Source organism: Macaca fascicularis, chromosome 13, assembly GCF_037993035.2.
Source record: "Macaca fascicularis isolate 582-1 chromosome 13, T2T-MFA8v1.1".
Taxonomy (NCBI): Eukaryota; Metazoa; Chordata; class Mammalia; order Primates; family Cercopithecidae; genus Macaca; species Macaca fascicularis.
The window spans coordinates 21,896,083-21,923,696 of NC_088387.1; the positions used below are offsets into that span (position 1 = coordinate 21,896,083).

Genomic DNA, 27,614 nt, shown 5'->3' on the forward strand with positions numbered 1-27,614 from the left:
ATTGTGAACATGAGCATCCATGACCATGATACCAAATGTTTACTATCAGCCACTGCATTGTGTATTTAACCAGTTACCAATCATTATGCATAAAAGCTTACTGATACAGTATTTACACCTCTACCTATATGTACATACATGTATTTTTTCTTAAATTGGTGGTATAAATGTGAATATTCAGTAATCAAATTATGAAGATATTAAAAGAAAATTAGACAAAATTAAAACTACTATTTCAATAAAAAATTAAAATTTACCTTATTTATGGAAAACTATGCATATGTGTATATAAGATACATAGAAGCGTATACATATGTTTTTGATAAAATGTTGGATAAAAATATATATAGTATTCATATTTAAGTACATTTATTCTATCATATATGCAATATATGCATATTTATAAAATTCTTCTCTAAATTAAATACATTTAAAATTTTTTGAAACATTCCATAAAATAATGGCATTCTGGACCACATATACTTCTCACTCTTGCTACAGAAAATTTCTTTGTAGCCTTTATTTTTAAAATTCTACCAAATGCTAGTCCCTACCTAAAATATTTTTCCAACTCAGTGGAGCTCCAAGGGTAGGCTGAGAGCAAATTTTGACTAATGTTGAATATTAACCATTATATCCTATGAAAGTCTCCATTATGTTCAGTGACGATATGCCAAATAGAGTTCTCACAACAATGGATGCTGGATGGAGTCACATCAGTGCCATTGTCAAGGAAGCCCTGGAAATGTAAAAATGATAACAATGAGTAAACTGCAAGGGTTACATCTGATGATCACATTGCAACGATAACAGTGTTGGGGTGATCAGACCCAGCACCAGGTCTTGGGGGTGACAAAGTCCGGCAGAGTCAAAGGATTGAGAAAAGACAGTTTGAGAGAGAAAGGTGGGCACCAGGGGCCATCACTAGTGTATGGAGGCTGCGAAGGCCCCGAGCTCTGGGAGCCCATGCTATTTATTGGTAATCCAACAAAGAAACAGGTAGTGAGAATGTGGAGGTCAAAAGGCCGCATTGCATTAAACACATGATTTACACCTGTGATGGTTTAGCATTTCCTCTGCTAGTTGAGATAATGGAGAGCAGGTTCTTTTAACTCAAAATACAATCAATCCTGGGAGAGCAAGGAGAAAGGAGCCAGCAAGTATAGATACATTCCAGAGCCACGAGCCCTGGATTCTATCCAAGCCACAAGGGATTTTATGCCCTGGGCTTAGATTATGGTACATCAGGATAGCCTTCTACCCTTTAGCATAGAGCTTGGTGTTCCAAAGGCCACGAGGGGTTTTAGACCCTGGACCCCGGACATGTTCCAAAACTGTTTTACATTATGTAAGACATGCAAGCCCTGCCTCAGTTTCTCCCAACATTCAGCTTTCCCCAACATAACAGCAATGTAATAATATTGGCTGTTGGTTTTGACAGATCATCAGGTCTTCAAAGAAATGCAACAAAATGATTGCAGACAAAGTGATTCTGGAAGAGCTATGACTAGACATTTCAAATATGAGCCAAAATTTTAGAAAAATGCTTTCCCAGTGAATATTAATCAAAATGCCATTAATGAGCAGGTGATTTTTAACAATGAGGATGATTCAACACCATGGACTTCAGTCAGTCACACTTCCCAGCTTTCCCAGGGAGTGTCATGAACCAACGTTATGGAGGTTCCTATGGGGACTCAATAATATGAATTTCAAATAACTGAGACTTAAACGGCTACTGGCTCTTCTGAATACCTAACTTGCCAAGAAGAATGACCCCTCCTGAACCGGTAACATTGTAACACACATCAAGGATCAGACGAACAGCTGGGGTCAGGTGATACTGGTGGACCTCACGTAACACGAAGAGGGCACTGGTTATTTTCCTATATACGAATTTGCCTTTCTTTTTGGTTATATTTCTGCATAAACATCATTTGAGGATTTTCCAAGTGCTTTCATCAGAGTCAGGAAATTCTTCCATAATATGGCTTTGGATCAAACAACTTATTTACCTCCAAAAAAGTTAAGAAAGGGTAGCTCATGCTCTTGTCATGTGCACAGGTACAGCTTTCCCTATAGACAGGGAAAAACCCATTATTACTCAAGCAAAGCTGGCACACAAACCCTTGTGCTATTCAATTGCTATGCTGTCAGATGTAGTGGAGGCTCTGAAACACTAACTGTGTGAATGGTGCTGTTACTCCCATAAACAGAATATTTATATCTTGAAAATGAGCTGTAGACTCATCACTGTTATGCCAACTAAACAGCTTGAAATACTCTATTTAGTCAGGGCTGTGGTTTTCTGGTTGATGGTTCTTAATCCAAATAGTTGACATGACAATTATACCATTAAATTGGAAGAAATGATACGATAAGCATGTGAACATTCAGACTTAATACAATAATGAATAAGTTGTCAACACAGGGTGTTAGGGTATTTGCTGGGGCCGTAGATCTAGCCCATGTAAAGCAAGAACAAATGGAATTGATGTTACACATTTTAGAGAGGAAGTACAGAAAATATGAACCCTAGGGGACCTTCTGGAATGTTTCTATTTATTGCCATTTCCTCTGGTAAAACTCAGAGAAGATTTCAACAGTCATCAGGATGAAGTTCTAGGGATCACAGTCATGTGAAGCATTCCCTGCACTTGGATCTTCAGTGAGGCAAGAGGAGGATGAAACACATAGTGGAATATGGAGGGGTAAACACCAGGGATAGCCTCCTGGTCAGCTTAAATGCTGAAAAGCGTATTTATTTTTTCCCTTTAGATTTATTACTGAATCATTTGGATCTAAGAAAAGCGATTATGGCTGGTTAGGCAGAAAGGTGTTTATTATCATGAATTAATGGATAGAAAACATTTGGGGAAACCAGAGTGGCAGCTCAGGCAACTCCAAGTACTGCTTTTGCTATTCCTTGATCCTCTCCCTGCCCCGTGTTTTCCACAGTGAATGAAGATACCCTCATTTTGATAGAAACCTGGCAAGTGAAGATATTGTGGCCACAGGACTGGGCTGCCTGGCTGTGACCCAGACCAGGAAAATGAGCACATTTGAGTGAGATCAGGCACTTCTCCTCCCTCATCTCAATCCAAAAGCATTCTGGAGTAACACAGCTGATGGGCAGTCTTCACCACATCTGGGACGTAGGAAGCCAAGGACATGAGGCGTAGCCTTTCCAGACTCTACCATAGAGAAAGTATTGCCAGAAACTAGAGAATAAAATAAATATGAAAGAAGCAAGTGACAATAACTAAATGCGTCATGCATATATGTATTTTAAATAATTTAATCTTTTCTATACACCCTTTCTTTAAAAAAAAATTCAAAGTGCTATATTCAGCCACCTTTAAAATTTAGGCCAAAAATTAAATAATAAGTAGACAGAATAATGGTTCATGAGAGAAGAACATTTTTTCCTAGATGGTGTTGGGCTGAACAGATTGGAGGTTCCCCACATTTTGGGGAGCACAGTGCTACATGGGTAGCACGATGTTCTTTGTAAAGGAAATCTTTATGTTGGGTTGTAGCATTTTGCTGTTGATACTAGTAATTTCTGGAAATTCAAGTGTAGAAACACGTGTATTTATAATAGAAAGCCACAGCGTGGACTTGGACAGAAATAACCCCTGTACCCATGAAAACAGATGAATCTACATGAGACTGAAATGAAGATGTAATAAACACAGGCAGGGCTGCAGAGAAATGGGTCACGTCTCTAGTAGTTGATAGCACAGCTCCTGTCCTTCTGGGGGCAGTAGTGAGAAGAGCTGCTCTCTTTTCTGAGGGAGACACCTTGAATGTGGAGTTTCAGGCAGCAGGAGCTCCTCCCAGCCTGCACCAGAAGTGCCATTCTTGAAATTGCTGTAGAGGCTTTGCCTGGAGACTGTTCCTTAAGGCTTTTCAACAATTTGCAAGGAATTTAATATCCTCTAGTAAATCCTTTTATGCTTCATGGATTTGACATTAGCAACAGGGAATATACACCGTTTACAGTGACATCATTCACAGCCTCCTTTTTTTTCTGGCTAAATATAATGCTTTCCAGGTGGACCTGCCAGAGGAAGCCAATGTGAACAACAATCCACGTCACCAAAAACGCAAGACAAATAAGCTCGGGAAAGTCACTGGGTTCTCACGTAGCTGCACTGTCCCCTGGTACAAAATGGGAGAGTGTAAAACTCTTAGTTCCACCATCAGAGAGATGGTGCAGTGTGAACTTCTGAGCGTAGTATGTCAGTATTTATAGACATTTATATACTGACACCTGTAACACCCTAATACAGGCAAAAGTAAAAAAGAAAATAAATTGGACTACATAAAAATGTAAAGTGGGCATCAAAAGACATAACACAGTGAAAAGGCAACATGTGGAATAGAAGAAAATATTTGTAAATCATATATCTGATAAAGGGTTAATAAAATCTACTATATAAAAATAAGTCCTATATGTCAACATTAAAATAAAATACCTGATTAAAAATGAAAAAAGTACATGAATCGACACTTCTCTAAGGAATATTCTTTAGAGATAATTAGATAACTAGCATAGGAAAAGATACTTAACATTATTAATCCTCAGAAAAATAAAAACAAAACCCACCTCACACCTATCAGGACTTTTTTTTTTCCAATAGAAAATGACCAGTCTTGGTGAGAATTTAGGGAATTGGAACTCCCGTGGACACTGCTGTGATTATATAAGTGGCTCACCTGCTCTGGGAAACCAGATGGAGATTCCTCAAAAAATTAATAATGGAAATAATACGTAATTCAGCAATTCCACTTTTGGACATATATCTAAGTAATTAAAGACATAAACTTGAGGAGATATTTGTATACCCACATTCAGAACCGAATTATTCACAAGAGTCCAAAGCTAGAAGCAACTCAAATGTTCACAAAGGAGGGAACTGGTAACCCAAATGTGGTATATACATACAATAGCATGTTATTTAACTTTTAAAAGGGAAATTCTGACACATGCTACAACATGGATGTAACTAGAGGACATTACACTAAGTGAAATAAGCCAGTCACAAAAAGATTACTGAGTTGTGATTTCACTTTGGTATTTGCAGAACAGTTTCCATTTGTCTAGAATCAACCCAATCCTCTTTCCTTTCTTGCTTGTAGTCTTCTGGAATAACTGTAGAATGTTCTGGAAATGTAACATCCTGAGATCGGGCATGATTGACCAGAACAGCCTGGGTTCCGTTTCTGTCCCTACTAGAAACAGGAATTTCTTCAACACTCTAGGCCAGTGTGTCATGTGATTCTAAGACACAAATCACAGGGTGGGCTGCATTCCAGGGCCCCTCAGCTGCAGTCCTTGTGGGGTATGCGTGGTCTAGAGTCGATCAGGCCCTGGCAGCTTTGTGCTTTCTCTGGCTGACTCTCTATAGGTAGTAATCCACTTCATGTAACTGGTTGTGCACGGGTGTTGTGTCTCACTATATTTGGGTAAGTCGGCAACCAGTGCACAGCAAACCTTCTTGGCAAAATTTGTGCAGTGAGAAGGTTGGATTTGAGAGAACCATGGCTTATTGGTGAAGCTGGAGGAACAATACTCTGCAGTCCCTGGCCCAGGACAGAGACATCAGCCTGGGGATGCAAGGCCTGGACATGCAAATGGATGTTTAATGAGGAGGGAGGATAAATGGGACATGGTGAGAGGCAGTGTTTGATGTGGCAGCGAGTCAGTGGAACAGCAGAGAAGCAGGACTGCAAGAGAGAGCACGAGATGGCACTTTATGAGAAGATGGACACGTTGATCAGCAATGGGCAAGACAGCTATCGGAGATGTGGCAAGACAGTGATCAGTGAGAGAGGGCGAGATGGTGATCAGCGCTACAGCCATGAAAGCTAGAGTTGCTAACATTGCAGAGCTGTTAACACTGGCCAAAGGCTGTTTTAAGAGCCATCATCTTTCCTGACAGGCAGTGGAGCCCTGGGGATGGGTAAGTGGCCACAGAGCCACTGCTTCATGCAGGCCAGCCACTCCATGCTCCAGTTCCCCCGCCGGACCCCAACCCACCCAAGCTGGGGACCCTGGAGAGATCTTCATGCAGGCCCCACATTAGAGAATGCTTGGCATCATTTTGGTTCCTGCATACCTGTAAGGGTCCCCTCTGCCCACCTGCCCCATATCAGATATCCAGGGAATCAGGCCTTGGTCTAGATAGTCCATTTGAAGTCCCCCATAGCACACCTGACGACATCCTTGTTGCTCCTTCCCTTAGTCATTTTTCCTCAAATGTCATTTTATTTATCCATCAGCCGTTTCATCTTATTTTCTGCCCCAATATATGTGTTTGCTTTGCAGTTTTGGCTTTGGCTCGCTGCTAATTATGTTTGTGCAATTGTTTAAGGCAGCACACTTGGTTGTAAGAATTCTCCTGTTCTGTTGACTCTAAGAAGCCAGAGTCACATTGTTCTATGGCCACAACCAGGCCTTTGGGGCTCACTGTTGACCACTCCACTGAGGCTCCAGGATTTCCTGCACTGGTCAGCCCCTGGATATTCCAGGGCTTCCTGGCATTTGGTGTGGGGACCCTCCTAGGCTGATACTCGGGTACTCTGGGATTCAGCATTTGGTATTGTTGGCCACTCCCTGGATGCTCCAGGGTTTTCAGCATTGACATTCCTCCTAGGATTGTGGATTGGAGCCTCACCCTAAGGGAATCTTGGTTTGCCTTTTCTTGTTTTCTGCCCTAAAGGTATCATTATCCATAACGGCACTTTGTTTTCTTGTTGTCACTTTATTTACACTTTTTCTTCCACATTTTATTTAATAAAAATACTGCTTTAAGCCCGAGCATGCTGGCTCACACCTATAATCCCAGCACTTTAGGAGGCCAAGGTGGGCGGATCATTTGAGGTCAGGAGTTCAAGACCAACCTGACCGACACAGTCAAACCTGTCGCTACTAAAAATACGAAAAAATGAGCTGGACGTGATGGTACATGCATGTAATCCCAGCTACTTGGGAGGCTGAGACACGAGAATTGCTTGAACCCAGGAGGCGAAGGTTGCAGTGAGCTGAGATCGCACCACTGTATTCCATCCTGGGTAAAAGAGTGACACCTTCTCTCAAAAAATAATAACAATAAATAAAAATTAAAATATAAAAATAGTGCTTTAGTCATATTTTGTTCACTAACAAATGCTTACAGTCCACTTTCATAACATCTTGCTACCTCTTCCTACACCTTCTATGCAGGAAGTGGAAATCTGAGATGAGAACAATGATGGCCCAGTCACTTTCTAGAAAATGGTCTGCACATTGAAACTGGGTTTTCTTAAGTTACTGATTTCCTAAATTATAGAAAATTTTGTTTTTGAGGCTGGGTGCGGTAGCTCACGCCTGCATCCCAGCACTTTGGGAGGCCGAGGAGGGTGGATCATTTGGGGTCAGGAGTACAAGACCAGCCTGGCCAACATGGTAAAACCCCATCTCTACTAAAAATACAAAAATTAGCCAGGCACAGTGGTATGTACCTGTAATCCTAGCTACTCGGGAGGCTGACGCAGGAGAATGGCTGAAACCCGGGAGGTGGAGGTTGTGGTGAGCCGAGATCGTGCCACCGCACTCCAGCCTGGGTGACAGAGCGAGACTCTATCTCGGAAAAAAAAAAAGTAAAACAGAAAATTTTGCCTTTGATTTGATAACGAGTTTCTTTTAAAACTTCTGAGATTCGTGTCTTAGAGATTCAACTGTTGTGTTTTGCTGCTTTCAGCTTGTTCTTCCTTTAAAAAGGCCTGGGATCATTGCTGTCTCCTTTTGCTTCTTCATCAGCTGCTGTGACTTTTTCACCTCCAGTTCTGACTGTTGTTGCAGCCTTATGCTAAAGAGTTTTGTCTTAGAGGTCTGTGGAAGCAATGTTTTCCCCCAACATAGTATTATTCTAGGTACTTGGTTTTTTAACATATATAACCTTATTTGGGGCTTTCTTTTTTATTTTATACAGCTTTAAAATATATATATATTCTTCTTTGAGTTGGAGTCTCACTCTGTCACCCAGGCTGCAGTGCAGTGGTGCCACCTTGGTTCACTGCAACCTTCACTTCCTGGGTTCAAGCGATTCTCCTGCCTCAGCCTACCTACCAAGTAGCTGGGACTACAGGCATGTGCCACCACGCCCAGCTAATTTTTTTTTATTTTTAGTAGAGATGGGGTTTCACTGTGTTAGCCAGGATAGCCTCTATCTCCTGACCTCATGATTTCCCTGCTTAAGGGCTAATGAGTGCCCCCAACCTCCATATTGTCTGGCCTAAACTATGTAGTTGGCTGTAAATTTTTTGATTCCAAACCCCTTGGCCAAAGGAACTACCAAAGAAACGTAATAAAATCTAATTAAGGCCATGTGGAAAACAGGGAGTCAGACACACCTTGCTCAACCCTATTCGAAATGTAGGCCAGATTCAAAAGGCCTTTTAAAATTATGAAAATAAAATAGTGCCCCTTTACACAAAAGAAAATAGTAGCTCCTCTGTTTAACCAGAAGACTTAGTCTTACTAAAAACTTAAAAAGAAAGAACTGGCTGGGTGCAATGGCTCACGCCTGTAACCTCAACACTTTGGGAGGCTGAGGTGGGTGGATCACGTGAGGCCAGGAGTTCAAAACCAGCCTTGCCAACATAGAAAAACCACATCTCTACTAAAATTACAAAAAATTACCTGGGTATCTAGGTACATGCCTGTAATCCCAGCCACTCAGAAGGCTGAGGCATGAAAATAGCTTGAAACCAGGAGGCAGAGGTTGCAGTGAGCCCAGCCAAGATTGTGTCACTGCACTCCAGCCTGGGCAACAGAGCGAGACTCTCTCTCAAAAAACAACAACGAAGTGTTCCCCCAAGAATCAATAATAACCAGAATGAAGGGGCCCTTATCAGATATTCTTAATTACTCTAACTACTGTTAGGCTTCAGGAAGTCACTAGTTGGGTACAGCTATCCAGGATTAAACCTGTTTTTTATGAGATCCTGCAGGCACAAAAGGTGGACACCACAACCTCCATTTATAAAACCTAGAAAATTTAAGGCTGTTGTTTTGCAAACACATAGATTAATAACGTGGTTCTGTGGGTGGACGTAGGAGCATTAATTTTTCTCTCCCTTCAATTATAATTATCTTGTTTAATCTCCTAGTAAAGTTCATATCTTCTAAAGTTCTAAATTTCATGTAAAGATGATACGGTCTGTCAAAATCTTCCAAACCATTCTGTCTTCTGATCCCATAAATGAAAGCATCCTGCCATTGGGTCCCTTAGTTCAGGTACCAAAGATTTTTACTCCTCAAATGCTAGGGAAGGCCTGCACCATAATGTCAGCAGGAAGCACTTATGGAAAATGGACTCTGCTCTTCTGCAGTCCCCTTAAGATTAAGGAGGAGTATCTAATCTCTGAGGGGCAATGAGATAGGTGGATGAGTCTCAACCCGGGACCAGATTGAAGACTAGCTGACACAAGGAAGAGACACTGGAAGCACCTGTCCATAAGACTTGCCCACCAGGGCCATATCAGTTTACCATTGCCATGGCAACACCTGAAAGTTAATGTCCATCTTCTAGGTACTTCTGAATAACCCACTCCTTAACTAGCACGTCATTAAAAGAGGGGATAAATACGACTGTAAAACTGCCCCTGCACCGCTGCTCCTGGCACACTGCCTGTGGGGAGCTCCGCTCCACAAGAGCAGTCACAGAGCTGTAACCACCACCTCGGTAAAGCCGTTTCCTTCCACCACCCGCTTACGCTGTGCTCCTTCCTGAGGGAGGCCAAGAACCTGCCCTGCACCACTTTTGTCAAGTTAGTTGTCAAAAACCACTCATAATATCCTCTCTTTAATTATTTTACTCTTATAGGCTGTGTAATGACTTTCTCCTTTCCATTTACCATATTGTGTTTTGTGTCCTTTTTCCTTCCCTCTTCTTTATACACCCTTCATCAAGTAGTCACAGGCTTCAATTCAGTTCTTTCTTGTGGTAGTATGGCTCATGAGAAACGCTGATTCTTCTGGTTATGAGGCCATTCACCATTTTCATATGTAACACTGTAAAAAGTACTGTGATATAAGCCTCCACTTCACAAACTGACCACTGTCAAGCATCATCTCCCAACCAATAGAAATTCTTTTTGTTCCTCACTAGTTCACATAGGAGTAGAAATCTCAAGTTTAAATTGTGGATTTGCACTTTACCACTTGGTGTATTCAAGAAGATGAATAATATTAACACATCAGTAGGTCCGGGCACAGTGGCTCAAGCCTGCAATTCCAGCACATTGGGAGGCCGAGGCAGGCAGATCACCTGAGGTCAGGAGTTTCAGAGCAGCCGGGGCAACATGGTGAAGCCCCGTCTCTACTAAAAATATGAAAATTAGCCAGGTATGTTGGCACGCACCTGTAATCCCAGCTACTTGGGAGACTGAGGCAGGAGAATTGTGTTAACCAGAGAGATGGAGGTTGCAGTGAGCCAATATCGTGCCACTGCATTCCAGCCTGGGTGACACAGCGAGACTCTATCTCAAAATAAATAAATAAATAAATAAATAAATAAATAAATCAGTAGCTTTAAATTTTAAACATCTATTTGACAAGAAATTGCTAGTTCCTTCCCTCTAAAATAATGTAATGATTCTTTCAGGAATGAGACTGGTTTGATGCCTCTCTCCCCACCATGATAAAAGTGTGGCATAAATCTATGAAAAATCCCATTTCCCTGTGCCAACAACCACTACCTGGGAAGAAAAACTTCTTCCCTTGCTCTAGTCCCTTCTTCTACACCCAGTTCCACCTAATCTGTGACTCAAAACAATACGTGTCAGGAAACATTCTGGAAAGAGCAAAAGGCTTCTAAGGTGTCAGAGATTCCTGCACCACCATCTGTCCATCTCTAGAGGGGGCTGTGAGTTTGAGGAAGAGCAGAGCTTGTAAATTTCATTCCCACTGTATTTCCTAACAACAGCCACAGCAACACCAGAACATCACAGAACAAACATCTACTGCTTCCAAGGCTTTTATCTCAGTCAATCAGCTCTGCCTCTATCACAGCAGCTAGAAGGTTTGATACTCATATAAATAGTGCTGTAGCTTTCTTTTCATAATTGGAAAAGTGGGCAAGACTCAGTGTAATGCAGGCATTCCTTAAGCCGGTTACCATTCAGTTTTTAGATTATCATTGCACACATATACCCAGCATATGTCTAATAGATATATAAAAATCCATGAAGCAAGAGTTATAATAGCTTGTGTTCTCTATTGTATTGTATTTTCCTCTTATATCAGCTTCTTCTTTTTGTCATTAAAGAAAAATCTGAAGTCAGTCTAAATTAATTATTGGATCATAAGTAGATAAAAGGTTTTGTTTGTTTGTTTGTTTGTTTGTTTGTTTGATAACACATTGCCCCAGAGAATATATTTCTTTGCAAGACACAGTCCTTATTTCCAAGATAACAAGCCTGACAAAATTATACTGGAGCGAGCACACAAGTAATGATGGTAGCTTCTCCTTATTGTCAGTCCTGGGGCAAGAAAAACACAAAAGATAACAAGGTAGAATAAAGATTACATAAGAAAGAAGGACAGCAACAGGACATGGCAATCTTTTATACGGTAACATTTTGATAATGGATAACGAGAAGTAATGCGTTAGACAGGGATGGGCAGGAATGATTGAAGGTCTAAGTACTTTAGCACAGACTAAGACCACATCATTAGGATTTTTAGAGTTGTGTAAAGTTACTGAAGAAAAAGCCTTAGAATTTAATTTGACTGTGGATAAAACATTCTTGGAGGCCGGGCACGGTGGCTCACGCCTGTAATCCCAGCACTTTGGGAGGCTGAGGCAGGTGGATCACAAGGTTAGGAGATGGAGATCATCCTTGCTAACACGGTGAAACCCCGTCTCCACTAAAAAATACAAAAAAATTAGCCGGTCGTGGTGGCGGGTGCCTGTAGTCCCAGCTACTTGGGAGGCTGAGGCAGGAGAATGGCATGAACCCGGGAGGCGGAGCCCAGTGAGCAGAGATCATGCCACTGCTCTCAAGAATGGGCAACAGAGCAAGACTCTGTCTCAAAAAAAAAAAAAAAAAAAATTCTTGGATTAGATTTGAGACTGTTTTCCATGCTAAGTATATTTATGATAATGATGATGACTATAATGCTGAAAACCTAAACAACAAAAATAATTGTCACATACATAATGTCCTGAATACTATTGTAAAGGTTTTATCTTATTTTCTTTAAATTGTTTAAAGCACTGTAAGGTAGGTACTACTATTGTCACAGTTTCACAGACATGGAAACTGAGACACAGGGAAGTTAAGTTACTTGGTTAATTTCAAGCAATCGGCAAGCCATGGAGCATCTATGTCAGGGCCTGCCAGGACGTGGGACTGTAAACAGAAGTTTTTACTTCAAAGAGCGTATGTGTGTGTTAATGGAAAGCTTGAGGACCCGCAGAAAACATTACTAACAAGCAAATGAAAGGTGTATCCGGAAGACTATGTTCTAACAGACTCTTCATTTCCATCGATCCAATAATGCACTTATGGAGATGATGGGGCATATTGAGGACAGGAAGAGATAAATGAAAACACAGCCTTTTATATTGTTCTTAACGCGGTTATGCCAAACATCATCTCGGTGAATTGAGGTAATTGAGGAGAAGAAAGACACAGGAGTGAAATTCTGTCATCACAAGTGAGAAGTTCTACACTCACACTGAGCCAACAGACTTTTCTGACCTGACAACCAGGGAGGTGCAGGATGCTCCGTGCAGAGAGGAAGAAGCAGGTGGTCCCTGCAGCCGGAAGCCCAGATCCCACCCCAGCTGCTTTGCATGTCCCTCCCAGCTGCCCTACCTTCCAGAGCCCATATCAATGCCTGGGTCAGAGCTCTGGGGAGGAACTGCTCAGTTAGGACCCAGAGGGAACCATGGAAGTCCCAGCACAGCTTCTCTTCCTCCTGCTACTCTGGCTCCCAGGTGAGGGGAATATGAGGTGATTTTGCACATCACTGAAAACTCCAGCCACCTCTGCTCAGCAAAAAATATAGTTAAAATTAAATGTAGATCAACAATTTTGGCTCTACTCAAAGACAGTGGTTTTGATCTAGATTATATGAGTACATTTCTGTTTAATTTCCAATCTCAGATACCACCGGAGAAATTGTGTTGACGCAGTCTCCAGCCACCTTGGCTTTGTCTCCAGGAGAAAGAGCCACCCTCTCCTGCAGGGCCAGTCAGAGTGTCAGCAGCTACTTAGCCTGGTACCAGCAGAAACCTGGGCAGGCTCCCAGGCTCCTCATCTATGGTGCATCCAGCAGGGCCACTGGCATCCCAGACAGGTTCAGTGGCAGCGGGTCTGGAACAGAGTTCACTCTCACCATCAGCAGCCTGGAGCCTGAAGATGTTGGAGTTTATTACTGTCAGCAGGAGAGTAACTGGAAACCACAGTGATTCAACATGAAACAAAAACTTCAACAAGACCATCGGAGTTTACTAGATTATACCAGCTGCTTCCATCACAGAGAGCAAGTGTGGTGGCCACTCAGTTTGAGCATCTCTGCTCTATTTGGACATTTTGTGGTTTAACACACACACACACACACACACACACAACTCTTTGAATAATTTGGACTCTGATTCTTGGACTCTCTTCAGCTGAGGCCCCAGAATCTCAGGTTTCCAGAAATAATGTCTCACTATATGAATCCTTATATAGCCCCAGTCTTTCTTAACTTTTCCAGTAGAAGTAGCTCAGTGCATGCTACACTGCTCCATTTGAATTCTGCAACATTCTGAGTAGTAGAAAGTTCTATGTATTTATCCAAATAGTTGACTAACTTAAAGCTGTTCATGTGAAGATACTACCATAGCTGAATAAATACCATTATTTTTTTTTTCTTCAGGCTATCAACATTTTAGTGGTAAATGGTTATTATGGAAAAGTTTGCTATTTAAAAGTGAACTAAAATATTTCTTCAGTTTTCTCTATGATGCAGTGGACTCTAAAAGGATTAAAGTCTCTAAAAATAAAGTACATATTAGGTAAGGAAGAAATAGACTCTTCCTAATGATGTCTGCAAATGACCAAGTAGAAGCAGTGATAGAAGCAGTTGTTTTCATTATTTTTCTCCAAGACTTCCTTCCAAAAGGGATTTCATTGATCATATTCATTTTTTGTCACCTATAAGACATGTTGACATTATGTAACATCTGATATGAAGCACTGAGGACACATCCTATCTGTATTATTCTTGCGAAAATAAATGGTGTGAATTGAATCAGTAGTAAACATCATGCAAAACCAATTAGGAGGACATTATTCAACATAACTGGCCAGTAAACTTCAAATGTTTGAAGGCCATGAAAGAGAAACGAAAGTGAAAAACTATCATAGATGTTAAGACATTAAAGCCAGGATAACCAAATAAAATATGAAAACCAGAATTATAACTTGTAACATAAAAAATGGCATTAATGGGAAAATCAGTGAAATCCACATAGGATTTTACATGAGTTAACTAATAACATTATATCTATGTTCATCTCATGGTTGTGATACTGTGGTTATTTATGAGGCGGACATTAGAGCAAGCTGGAGGAGGAGTATATGGGAACCATCTTTGCTATATTTTTAAAATTTTAAGTCTAAATGTATTTCCCAATAAGTTTAAAATACATACACACACAAGTAAGTAAAAAACAAAATAAGAAAAAGGTGCTTATTAAACAATTCCACAAGTTTCCTCCTATTTTGAATCTTTTTTTTTTCTAATTCTCATCTTTATTAAAGATGCTAGGTCTACAATCATAGCTCACATTATATAGAGTGTAATCACTAATTTGCTCAGTTCTAGAATACAAAGAAAGCATCTTAAAAATTGACAGGGCATTCCTTCATGAATGTGAAAACTAGGGATCAGGATTCTCTATTTGTTTGAACCTTGGTTTCTTTTTAAACGGAGGGTGCAGAGTTCAAGTTCTCAAGTCCAAAATTACTTATGTTAGTCCATAACCTTATTCCCTTTCAGCATGGCTATTATGTTCATTTAAATGCATTTTAGAAGGCATCTCTGTTTATGGCATCCCAAAGAGTTTAATAAATCTTCTGTGCAAAATTAAACAACAAACACACGTATAAAAACAAAGCTAAAAATTCAAAACTATTTCAGCACTCTGAAAATTGAGGAAGCTAAAATAATTAAAGATGTACATTCTTTATAGAAAAAAAAAGTACTAGTACTTTGAGTAAGGAGAGAAAAAGTCTGTAGCCTTTTGCCTGTGACAGCACCCTTCTACCCCCAGCTCAATCAGCATGAATTACAGAACTGGAGTTTTACCAATATAGGATAACAAATAAAACTAGCAGCTTGTTGCCAAAATGAGTGGACTTGAGTAAAGCCAAGAAGTGAAGTAAAATTTTTCAGTGTTTCCAGCTAAACATGCAGAACTCCGCAGGAAATGAACAGAAAAAGCCCACAGCTTTGCTAGTCCAAGATGATGCCCTGGTTGGGGCAACTAGTACATCTGCTGACAGTAAGTAGCAGATTCCTGGATAAGATAGAGCCATATGCTGAAACAATCTCTGCACACATTCCTAGTAACTTAGAAGCTATAGAGATGAGTGATGAGACCCAGGAGTGCCCGGTGCAAAGTAAAACCCGAGAGAGGTAAGAACTGGCTGCATTTTGCATGTGCTTTTTAAACTACACACATATGGATTGACAGAAGACAGATTTACAAGCTCCCAATAATTGAGCAAAACTTCTTCTCAAATGATTGCTGACCACTGAGCTATGCAGATACATGTGCAGTTCCTATAAATTCCAACTAAAGCAGAGATATCAGTGGTCAAACACCACGTGAGATACATATTTTTCAATATCATGCATTGAAATTACATTTAATATGTCTAATCCACTGAATGTTATAGCTCAACCTATCCTATCCTAAATGTGCTCAGAACACGTGCATTAGCTTACAGTTTGCCAACATTGTCTAACACAAACCTTATCTTATATAAAGTGTTGAATATCTCATGTAATTTATTGAATACTGTACTGAAAGAGAAAATAGAATGGTTGTATGAATATGGGAAGTACTATTTCTACTTGAATGCATATCACTTTCACATCATCTGAAAGTGAAACAATTATAACTCCAACTGCCATAAGTCAGGTACTATCAGTAAGTTCAGACAAGTAACTAAGAAGAAAATTTTAAAATGCTCAAAAAAATGAAACAAATTCCAGGCCTTACGTGGTGACTCAAGCTTGTAATCCCAGTACTTCGGGAGGCTGATACCGAAGGATCACTTGAGGCGAGGAGTTCAAGACCAGGCTGGGCAAAATAGCGACACCTTATCTTTAAAAATTTTTTTAAATAAATAGCAGAGAGTGGCAGCATGCACCTATAGTCCCGGCTACTCAGGAGGATGAAGCTGGAGGATCATGGAGCCCAAGAGGTTGAGGCTGCAACGAGCTATGATCACGCCACCGCACTCCAGCTTGGGGTGACAGAGTGAGACCCTGTTTCTAAAAAAAATAAAATTAAGAAAACCCACAATCTAAACAGAGGTACTATAATATATTATCAAAAATATACAGTTTTCAGTTTAAAATTTATGGAAAAAAACAGAAATGTATGATCTATATTGAAGGAACAAAAATAAAGCAACTACAATAATAACAGCAGAAAATAGTCAATGAAAACTGTATCTAACTTGCCCTAACTATTGGCTTTAGCAAAGACTACAAAACAGTTAATATGTAGATGTTCAAATAATTATTTTTAAAACTATGATCATTGACAAAAAGAAAATATTAATAAAAAGAAGATTCAGCAAGTAGGGCCTCAAGAAAAGAAATGGAAAGTACAAAAAATGGCCAAATGAGAACTCTAGAAATGAAAAGTACAGTAACCCAATTTAAATATTTATTAGCTAGGTCTAATAGCAAACTGAGATGGCAGAACAGTTAACTTGAAAATAGAGGAATAGAAATTATCGAGTTTAAAGAAAATGTTTAGAAAAAGAAGTAGAAGACTTCAGAGATTTTTAACTCAGAGTGAAGGATACAAACAAATGTATATTGAGAGACACAAAGGAGGAGAGAAAGAAAAAGTGGCTGAAAAAATATTTTTAGAAATAATGACCAAAACCTTTTCAAAAGAAAGAAAAAATAATCTTAGATAAAAAATTTAATAAAACCCTTTTAGATACTGAATAGAAATTAATAACTGAATACATCATATTAAAATGTTGAAAGAAAGAGAAAATCTTCATTGCATCAAGAATGAAATCAGACACTATGTACAGAGAAACAACCATACAGCCATTAGATAAGTTTTCATCAGAACCAATAGAGGCTAGAAGCAGTGAAATGACATATTTAAATGCTGAAAGGAAAAAAAAAAAGAAGGCAACCAGCAAATCTATATCCAGTGAAAATATTTTTCGAATCTAAAGAAAAAGCAGAAAAATTATTCGATAAACAAAATACATTCATTCATAGCAGTTATGTCTTATAAGATATTGAGACAAAATCCTTCAGAATCACAGGAAATGACAGCAGAAAGGACCTCGAATCCACTGGAAGAAATGACGGCTTCAAAAGTAGTAAGGAATAATACCAAGTCTAAAAAGATAAAAATACACTTAATGCTATTTATATGAAGTTCAAGACAGGAAAACCTAAATGATTGTGTAGATGTCAGAAAGACAGTTAACTTTTGCTGGCTGTGAGGGGTGACAACCGACAAAGATTGTCCATGAGGGAAGCACAAGGGAATGTGAAATATTCTATCATTCCATCTGGACAATGAATTACACATAAACTTTATTCAGTCACACACTCAAGATGTGTGCACTTTTCTCTGACTGCTTTATCAATTGAAATAAAACTAATAAAAACCAAACCTAGACTCTTTCACACTTACCAGTAATCACAGCCAAGAGCCCAGACTAATTTGGAATATTATCATTATTATCACCACTTCTTTACCTTATCTTGACACTTACACTTTTCATCCAGCAACAGTTTCACAGCTCCACCTCTGGTCCGTTCTTTTGGAAGACCCTATAGCCATAGGACAGTTAACACCTATGGAAGACTCATAAATGACATGATTTATGGGTATTTAGCAGAAAATAAGTTGTATGTATCGCAGACTGTCCTATGCAGAAGGTACAATACATGTGAGTGAGACAGTCCCTCTAGCACAGAAAAGAAGGACAAACTAGACCTTCAGAATATGGTCCAGTTTTTAGAGTTCACAGAAGAACACAGATCAAGGTGTCCTCTCATCTGGGCATAGGAAAGTGAAGTGACTGCAGGTTCTCCCCAGATCAGTGTGGCCTGTGGCTTTGGAGATGTGTACATGAAGCTCACATTTGTTCACATCCACAGTCACTTCCTGGCTTCACCCATAAGAATGATGGTCTGGCTTCTCAGTTACTTAAGAACTGTGCACACAGGTTGTCCGTTACTAAAATGACAATTAAAAACAGTGACTTTGGTTAAATGCATATCAGTAGTTACATTCTGGAGGGAAAAATGAGCAGAGGAGATATATTTTAATACCAAATGAAAAATCACAACCTTGTGATTCCTGTCTCTTCTCATATGATTTATTATGGTTGTGCTGAAACTTCAGAGTATCAAATGAACCCCACATTGTCATCCCTAAAGCTTTGTCTTTCTCCAACCTGAGCCCAGGTTTGGGCCATCCACTGGCATCAGAGTGCACTTGTGAGATGATCACTGTCCAGAGAGCAGTGCTAGTGCGACTTACAGGCAGCTCCATGCTGAGTCTCCCCTTGAACTCCCAGCATCACTGACACTGAAGGAGTGTTCTCCTGTCCTCCACAGCACCCAGAGCACAGCCTGCCCTTCCGTGATTTCACTGCCCAACTCAAAACCTCATCACAGATTCCACTACCTCAAAGACAAAGTCAGGTCCCAGGCAGAGGCTGGCGTGGGGGCCTAAAACACCATTTTCTCATCAACTTTTCTGTTAGAAATTTCCAGGCATTTATAAGCAGAATTTCCATATATAGTTAGTATCTTAAAAATGGAAGCCATTTGTAATATGAGAAACATAAAACATGGAAAATAATTAAACCTCACAAGAGCATCATCTAGTCAGAGACTCCAAATTCAACTACTCTAATTCTGAGCTCCCTGCCTTATGGTCCATCTCCATGGTGTCTATGTGTTCCACCCTTATCAAATATATGTTCAAAGAATCATGTAACCTATAATAAAAGACTTAAAAAGGAATAAGTATAGTCAATGACTCAAGAAATAGAGGCTCTCAAACAGAGACAAAAGTATGAAAACAGACCTACTGGGAATTCTAGAAATAAAAAATACAACAATTCAATTGAAAAATGTATTAGACAGACTCGCCAGCAATTTAAGATGACACAAGAATCAATGAACTGAAAAATGAGTCAATAGAAATGATCTCATATAAAGAAGCAAAAAATTGTAAGGAAAAATGCATAAAACCTCAGACATTATAGGTCCATGTGAACAATACCAACAAATTTGTATTAGGAAACACAAAGGAAAATCTTTATGCCCATGTATACCCATGTTTAGCTCCCACTTATAAGTGAGAACATGTGGTATTTGGTTTTTTGTTTCTGCATCAGTTCACTTAGGAAAATGGCCTCCAGCTGCATCCAAGTTTCTGCAAGGGCATGATTTTGTTCTTATTTATGGCTGCATAGTATTCCATGGTATACATATACCACAGTTTCTTTATCCAGTCCATGGTCGATGAGCACAATAGACATTGGGTGCTAGTAGAGGGGACAGAGAGGGAGGAAGGGCAGAGCCTGAAAAACTACCTATGGGTACAATGTTGACTACCTAGTTAATAGCTTCAGTCATATCCCAAACCTCAGCATCGTGCAAAATAACTTTGTAACATATCTGTACATGTAAGCTCTGATTCTAAAATAAAAACTGAAAAGGAAAAAAAATGGAGAAACAATGAAAATCATTTTCCAAAGTGATGAAACACATTAATCTATAAATGAAAGAAACTCTGTGAAACCCTTTTAGGATAAGCACAATGCAATTCATAAATATACACATTATAGTACCAATGTTGAAAGACAAAGACACAGAGAATTTGGAATGCATCACTAAAATACTGACTTACTCTATACTAGGAAGCAATAATGAAGCCATTGGCTAAATTTTCATCATTACCAATGGAGATGAGAAGACAGTGGAATGACATATTTAAATGCTGGGGGAGAAAAGTCAGCCACAAATTCTATATCCAGCAATACAATCATTTAAATATAAAGGCAAGGTAGAAATATTTCTTTATATACAAAGGTTAATTCATTAATAGCATGTATACCTTGCAAGAGATTCAAGAGAAAATTCTTCAGAATCATAGGGAATGACAGCAGATAGCAATTCAAATTGAAAAGAAGGAATGAAGTCCTCAAGAAATGAAGCAAGTAAGAAAGAAGCTACAAAAAAAATGTTTACTTTACCTGATATAAAGATTAAGTCCAGGAAAAAAAAAAAACAATTATAATGGACGTCAGAATATCAGTTACATTGATTGTGTTTTGAGCAGCAGTTTTTGACTGGGAAGCCGCATAAACAAAGCAGCAAGAGAACTGGAAACCTTCCATATTTCGATGTGGATCGTGACATTAAAAGATCTGAATCATTTGCACCCTTAAGATTCACATCCTTTGCACTGTGTGTTTTATCTTAGATAAAATAAAATAAAATAAAATAAAACAAACCTTGTCTCTTTTAAATAAACCTAAACAAAGAAATAAGAATCACCAAATATTTATGAAAACTCAACTTTATTGAAGAAAAGTGTAAAATATCCCTGAGAAAGTCCTAAAGAACTAGAAGTCTGGTAGAGGAAACAGCAGGAAATATCTAAATACGTGCCTTCTGCCACTCAGGCAACATGGATTTTAACTCTACTGATTTCCTTAAAAACATAAAACGTACTTAAGTCATTTTGCTCCACGAAAGAGGCCTCCAGCTTCTCTTGGGCTTTTTCCACCCCACTGCACCCACCAGGGGATTTGCATACTGTCCCCCTAGGGAGAACCTTCCCTTGTGAGCCTGAGATAAAAGCTCAACTCTAACCTTGCCTTGACTGCTCAGGACTCCTCAGTTCACCTTCTTACAATGAGGCTCCCTGCTCAGCTCCTGGGGCTGCTGATGTTCTGGGTCCCTTGTAAGGGCAGAAGGGAAATGAGGAAGGAGAATGGGGTAGGAGGGTGAGCTCAGGGTGCCCCACTGCCTCCCATGTGTGTCCTGTCCTCATGTTAGATGCATCTTGTCCTCCAGGATGGGACATGTGATGTCTAGATCTGTGAGAGTGAGGTAGATTCCAGAAGGAGCAAGGACATGTACTTTAATGAAAGCTGTGACACAGAAACAGGGGGATGTGATAGGTGACTTCTATGGGCCCCTTTGTGCCTTGCAAATCTTGGTTCTTTTTAAACCTGTATGTTTTGGGAGGATTAATCAAAATCACACACAAAAAATAATTTAGCAAGACATAAATAACAGATAGAAAATTATTAAAATGGCTCACAATGTTTGTACAAAACCTTGCACTTCTCTCTCATTATTTCAAGATCCAATGGAGATGCTGTGATGACCCAGCCCCCACTCTCCCTGCCCGTCACCCCTGGAGAGCCGGCCTCCATCTCCTGCAAGTTCAATCACAGCCTCCTTCACAGTAATGGATACACCTATTTGAATTGTTACCTACAGAAGCCAGGCCAATCTCCACAGCTGCTGATCTATTTGGTTTCTAGCTGGGACCTTGGATTCCCAGACAAGTGCAGTTTCAGTGGATCAGGGATAGATTCCACGCTTAAAATTAGCAGGGTGGAGTCTGAGGATGTTGGGGTTCATTAGTTCCAGCAAAGTACACATTATCCTCCCACCATGGTACAGTCCTAAGCACAAACCTCCCTGCTTGCTGTGGCCCAGCTGCCCAGATGTGTTGTTTCTGTGGAGAGCAAGCGCTGTGGATTGTCTTAGATGCCTAAAGAGGAAGATGTTGGAGAACGCAGAGGACTTGGTGCAGCTGGGGCTCATGACCATAAATTTCTCAGCTATACCACAGATACTAAATTTTAAGTTCCTTTCAGCTGCGGCAGCCTTTGCATGACAGAGTCTGCAGAAAGGAGGAGGTCCACGTGCCCTCTGAGCAATGAGACACGAGAGAGCAGAAAGCTCAATGAGAGCTCATTCTAATCCTCTCTTCCTTCCCTACATTCATTCATCAAGTAAATTCATTCTGCATAACAGGCACCTAATTGAGACTGATTACTGGAAACACAAAACTAATACATTATTTTGATTTGATCTAGCAGTTACCAGAGTACAGGTACATTGATAAGGTTTGGTGATATTAAAACACTGTTTCCCTCCCCGCTCCACTTTTCGTAAAGCAGACCCCTGACCAGGACAGCAGCAGGCACAGTATTGTATCTTATTTTTTTCAGGGAGTACCCAAATATAACTCTTTACAGTCTAGATTTTTAAATTACTAGACATGTTGCAAGAAATGTATGTAAAAATAAAGACCTAGCGCCAAAAGTCTTTGCACAGTCTCAATCACAGCATATTGAAGTAAAAATGTAGTTTTCTGTACTCCAAAGCTGGGTTTCAGCAATAAGGGCCAACTTTGAAAGAACGAGGAAACATATGTATGCCATCTTAAATAGAATCTGGATCAATACAAGATAATATATAAGCTAACTTTTTACCCCACGCAAAACAACCATCTGAAGACTTGGAGCAGAGGGCAGTATATGAGAGACTGGTGGGTTGTGTTTGAGATATGAACCCAGATGGAATTTCTCATGTATTTCCTGGGAAGAATCACAGAGTTGAGAGATCCCTGCCTGGCGTTCAAGGGTGGGCCCTGATGCCACTGCAAGCTCCTGAGGAAGTGCTGCATCACACAGAGCTCTAGGTCTGTGTGGTGACTCAAAGGTTACCTTAGGCCATATCACACATACCAGGTAAACCCAGCAGGACATAGACGAGCTTCCAAAGGTTGATTTTGCTTCTGTCATTTACCTAGGAATGATGTGAGAGAGAAATTATAATACACTATATGTGTATTAGGCAGTAATAAATTGAGGATATCTGCTGTATAATAAACTTGCATATTTAGCAAGTTCGTGTAAGAAAAAAACTATAATTAAACTGACTAATTCAAATGAAACCATGAATCAAGAAAACTGGGGAAAACAAGATGGTATCTTTAGCCTTAACTTTACAAATAATTGCATCATAAATGGACAATTTTTTCGAAGTAAGTCATAAAATTATCAGACAGGATTAAAATCCAAGATGTATGTTACTCATAAAATATACACTGTGGTAAGAATATAGAAAGGTTTTGAAAATGAAAGGATGATAAGTACATATCATGCAAAACTGAGCAAAAGAAACTAAGTTGTGACTTTAATGCAAGAGATAAAAATGGACATTTCATAATGATAAATGGGTAAATCCATCAAGAAGCCATTAAAATTCTAAATCTGTCTAAATCCTGTATTAGTCCATTTTCTCTCTGCTGATAAAGACATACCTGAGACTGGTCAATTTACAAAAAAAGAGGTTTCATGAACTTACAGTTCCACATGGCTAGGGAGGCCTTACAAGTATGGCAGAAGGAGGAGCAAGTCACATCTTACGTGGATGGTGGCAGACAAAGAGAGAGAACTTGTGCAGGGGAACTCTTCTTTATAAAACCATCAGATCTCATGATACTTATTCATTATCATGAGAACAGCATGGAGAAGACCTGACCCCATGATTCAATTACCAACCACTAAGTCCCTCGCACAACCTGTGGGAATTCAAGATGAGATTTGGGTGGGGACACAGTCAAACCATATCATTCTGCCCCGACCCCTCACAAATACCATGTCCTCACATTCAAAACCAATCATGCCTTTCCAGCAGTCCCCCACTGTCTCAACTTACTGCAACATTAACTCAAAAGTCCACAGTCCAAAGTCTTATCCAAGATGAGGCAAGTCCCTTCCACCTATGAGCCTGTAAAACCAAAAGCAAGTTAATTACTTCCTAGACACAATGGGGGTACAGGCATTGGGTAAATATAGCCAGTCCAAATGGGAGAAATTGACCAAAACAAAGGGGCTACAGACCCCAAGCAAGTCTGAAATCCAGCCGGGCAGTTAAATCTTAAAGCTCCAAATGATCTCCTATGACTCCATGTCTCATATCCAAGTCACACTGATGCAAGAGGTGGGTTTCCATGGTCTTGAGTAACTCTGTTCCTGTGGCTTGGCAGAGTACAGACTCCCTCCTGCTGCTTGCAAGGACTGGCATTGAGTTTCTGTGGCTTTTCCAGGTGGACAGTTTAAGCTGTCAGTGGATCTACCATTCTGGGATCTGTAGGACAGTGGCTATCTTCTAACAGCTCCACTGAGCAGTGCCCCAATAGGGACTCTGTGTGGGGGCTCCAACCCCATATTTCCCTTCTGCACTGCCCTAGCAGAGGTTCTCCATGAGCACCCCGCCCCTGCCACAAGCTTCTGCCTGGGCACCCAGGTGTTTCTGTATGTCCTCTGAAATCTAGGCAGAGGTTCCCAAATTCCAGTTCTTAACTTCTGTGCACTTGCAGCCTCAGCACTACGTGGAAGCTGCCAAGGCTTGAGGCTTGTGCCCTCTGAAGCCACAGCCTGAGTTCTACATTGGCCCCTTTCAGCCATGGCTGGAACAGCTGAGACACAGGCCACCAAGTCCTTAGGTTGCACACAGTATCAGGGCCCTAGGCCTGGCCCATAAAATTACTTTTTCCTCCTAGGCCTCTGGGCCTGTGATGGGAGGAGCTGCCAGGAAGACTTCTGACATGCCCTGGAGACATTTTCCCCATTGTTTTGGGGATTAATATTGGGTTGCTTATTACTTACGCAAATTTCTGCAGCTGGCTTGAATTTCTCAGAAAATGAGACTTTCTTTTCCATCACAATTTCGGGCTGCAAATTTTCTGGACATTTATGCTCAGCTTCCCTTATAAAACTGAATGCCTTTGACAGCACCTGAATCATCTCTTGAATGCTTTGCTGCTTCAAAATTTCTCCTGTCAGATACCCTAAATCATGTCTCTCAAATTCAAAGTTCCACAGATCTCTAGGGCAGGGGCAAAATGCCACCAATCTCTTTGCTGAAACGTAACAAGAATAACCTTTGCTCCAGCTCCCAACAAGTTCCTCATCTCCATTTCAGACCACCTCATCCTGGATTTCATCGTCCATATCATTACCAGCATTTTGATCAAAGCCATTTAACAAGTCTTCAGGGAGTTTCAAACTTTCCCACATTTTCCTGTCTTCTTCTGAGCCCTCCAAACTTTTCCAACCTCTGTCTATTACCCTGTTCCAAAGTCACTTCCACATTTTTGGGTATCTTTTCAATAGTGCCCCCACTCTCCTGGTACTAATTTACTGTATCAGTCTATTTTCATGCTGCTGATAAAGACATATCCAAGACTGAGTAATTTCCAAAAAAAAGAAAAAAAATGGTTTAATTGACTTACAGTTCCACATGGCTTGGGAGGCCTCACAGCTATGGCAGAAGGGAAGGAGGAGCAAGTCACATCTTACGTGGATGGCAGAAGGCAAAGAGAGAGAGTTTGTGCAGAAGAACTCCTCTTCGTAAAACCATCAGATCTCAAGAGACTTATTCATTATCACGAGAATAACATTGGGAAGACTTGCCCCCATGATTCAATTACCTCCCACTGGGTCCCTCCCACAACACATGGGAATTCAAGAGGAGATTTGGATGGGGACATAGCCATACTACATCAAATACAAAACATAGATTCAAAATATATAAGTTAAATTGATTAAATAAAGTGAGAAAAAGCCAAATCCATCTTTTGATGGAAGACTTTACCCTCTAGCTGCTATAGATGTTTCAAAAGTAGAAAATATCACAACAAGGATTTAAAAGATTCCGTTAATGTAATTAGCACATTTGACCTAGTTAAAGGATAAAAAATCCCAGCTCTTTCAGTAGCAGTGGATCCAGGACATAGTTCAAACTCAGTATCAGTATTCTGATAGTTGAAGATGCTGTAACACTCTAGGGTGTATCACCCTTCCCACAGCGAGTCACACTCATGTAATCTGCTCCCACTAAGAGTGGGCAGACCTGTGATTTGCTTATAACCAATATAATATGGCAAAGTGATGGGATAGAATTCTAATGCTTGTATTAGATTATATAATCTTCTGTCTTAACAAACTGAAAGGAGACACTTTCTGCCGGCCTTGAATAAGCAAACAGCCGTGTGTGCATTGCCTGCGGGAGGATCACTAGCAGGGGATTGTCCACAGCCTCTAGGACCTGAGTACAGCCTCCAGCCAAGAGCCAGTAAGAAATTGAAGCCTTAAGTCATAGAGATGCCAGGAAATGAGTTCTGTAACAACCTGAAAGAGCTTTGAAGTGCATATGTTCTCACGTGAGTCTCAGGTGAGAATGCAGCCCAAGCTACACTTGGGTACAGTCTTGTGAAACCCTACGGATAGAACCCAAATAACCAGTGTGCAGACTCCTGACAGCAGTAGTAAGATTATAAATTCTTTATTGTTCCCTGATTGGTTAACATCCTGTCTTCCCCAACTGTTTCTTGCCATAAGCACCTGACACAGAAATCATAAATATTTCCATTTTGGAAATTTTAAGTTAGATAAAAACAAGCAGGGCAGAATACGAAGCAAATTCAGAACTACTTTATTGAGAATGAAGAAAAAAATGTAATTGTGTGAAAACTGTGTCTCCAGGGTGCGTACTAGGGTGGGCTCCTGCTTCTCACATGTTATGGACATCCCCTCTCTCACATCTGCAAGCAACCAGGGAAGCAACTTGGAGGGCTGAGCTGCACTGCTCACTCAACTTGGACAGATACATGCTGCAGAATATGGTAGCTTTAGAGGACTGCTAAATGCTGGAATAAGTTGCAGCAGGTTCAGCTTCCACGCTACTGACGGTCAGCGGGAAATCTGTCTCAGATAATCCATGCTGATCAGACTCTGACCCCAGAGATGATCTAGGGACAAATCTAGTAAAGGCTTTGGAAACTGACCCAGGTTTCTGACCCAGGACAAACTGATGTCAAATTCTGACCTGTCCTGCACATCAAACCAACAGCTTAGCAAAACATTGTAGACCATCCAGCCATAGCTGAACCACCAGCTGACTACAGACACATGAGTGAATGCAACAGATCAGCCCAGCCAGGTCAGAATAAAGGCACCTGCAAGCTGGCCCTCAGAATTGTAAGGAGTAATAAATAATTGTCTTCTGCCATTATGTTTGGAGCTGGTTTGATTTTTAGCTAAGGCTAACTGATACTTGTGAAAAGGAGGCAATAGAGTTAAGTGTGGGGTAGGCACAGTTACTATAATTTGTGTAACTTCAAAGCATATCTGCTTACTTTTTTAATCCAGATATGAATAAACATGTCTGATTATTATGGACTTTGTATATCTCCCTTATCTCCCCAGCGAATCCTAATGAACTGGGGAAAAAGACTCTTTTT

The 27,614-nt window shown here is 40.3% G+C and overlaps 1 protein-coding gene across 17 annotated transcripts in view; it reads left to right on the plus strand.

The window, feature by feature from the left end:
* LOC102116898 (immunoglobulin kappa variable 2-30) overlaps positions 1 to 27,614 on the plus strand; it is a 970,872-nt gene that overhangs the window by 740,242 nt on the left and 203,016 nt on the right. Inside the window, exon 1 of one of the 17 annotated variants that reach the window (XM_074011289.1) lies at positions 12,913 to 12,995. The exons of the other annotated variants lie outside the window; for them this stretch is intronic. Within the exon in view, the coding sequence (XP_073867390.1) occupies positions 12,947 to 12,995 (49 nt within the window). The 5' untranslated portion in view covers positions 12,913 to 12,946. Of the gene's footprint in view, positions 1 to 12,912; positions 12,996 to 27,614 lie in introns of those variants that run through there. 17 annotated transcript variants of the gene reach the window in all.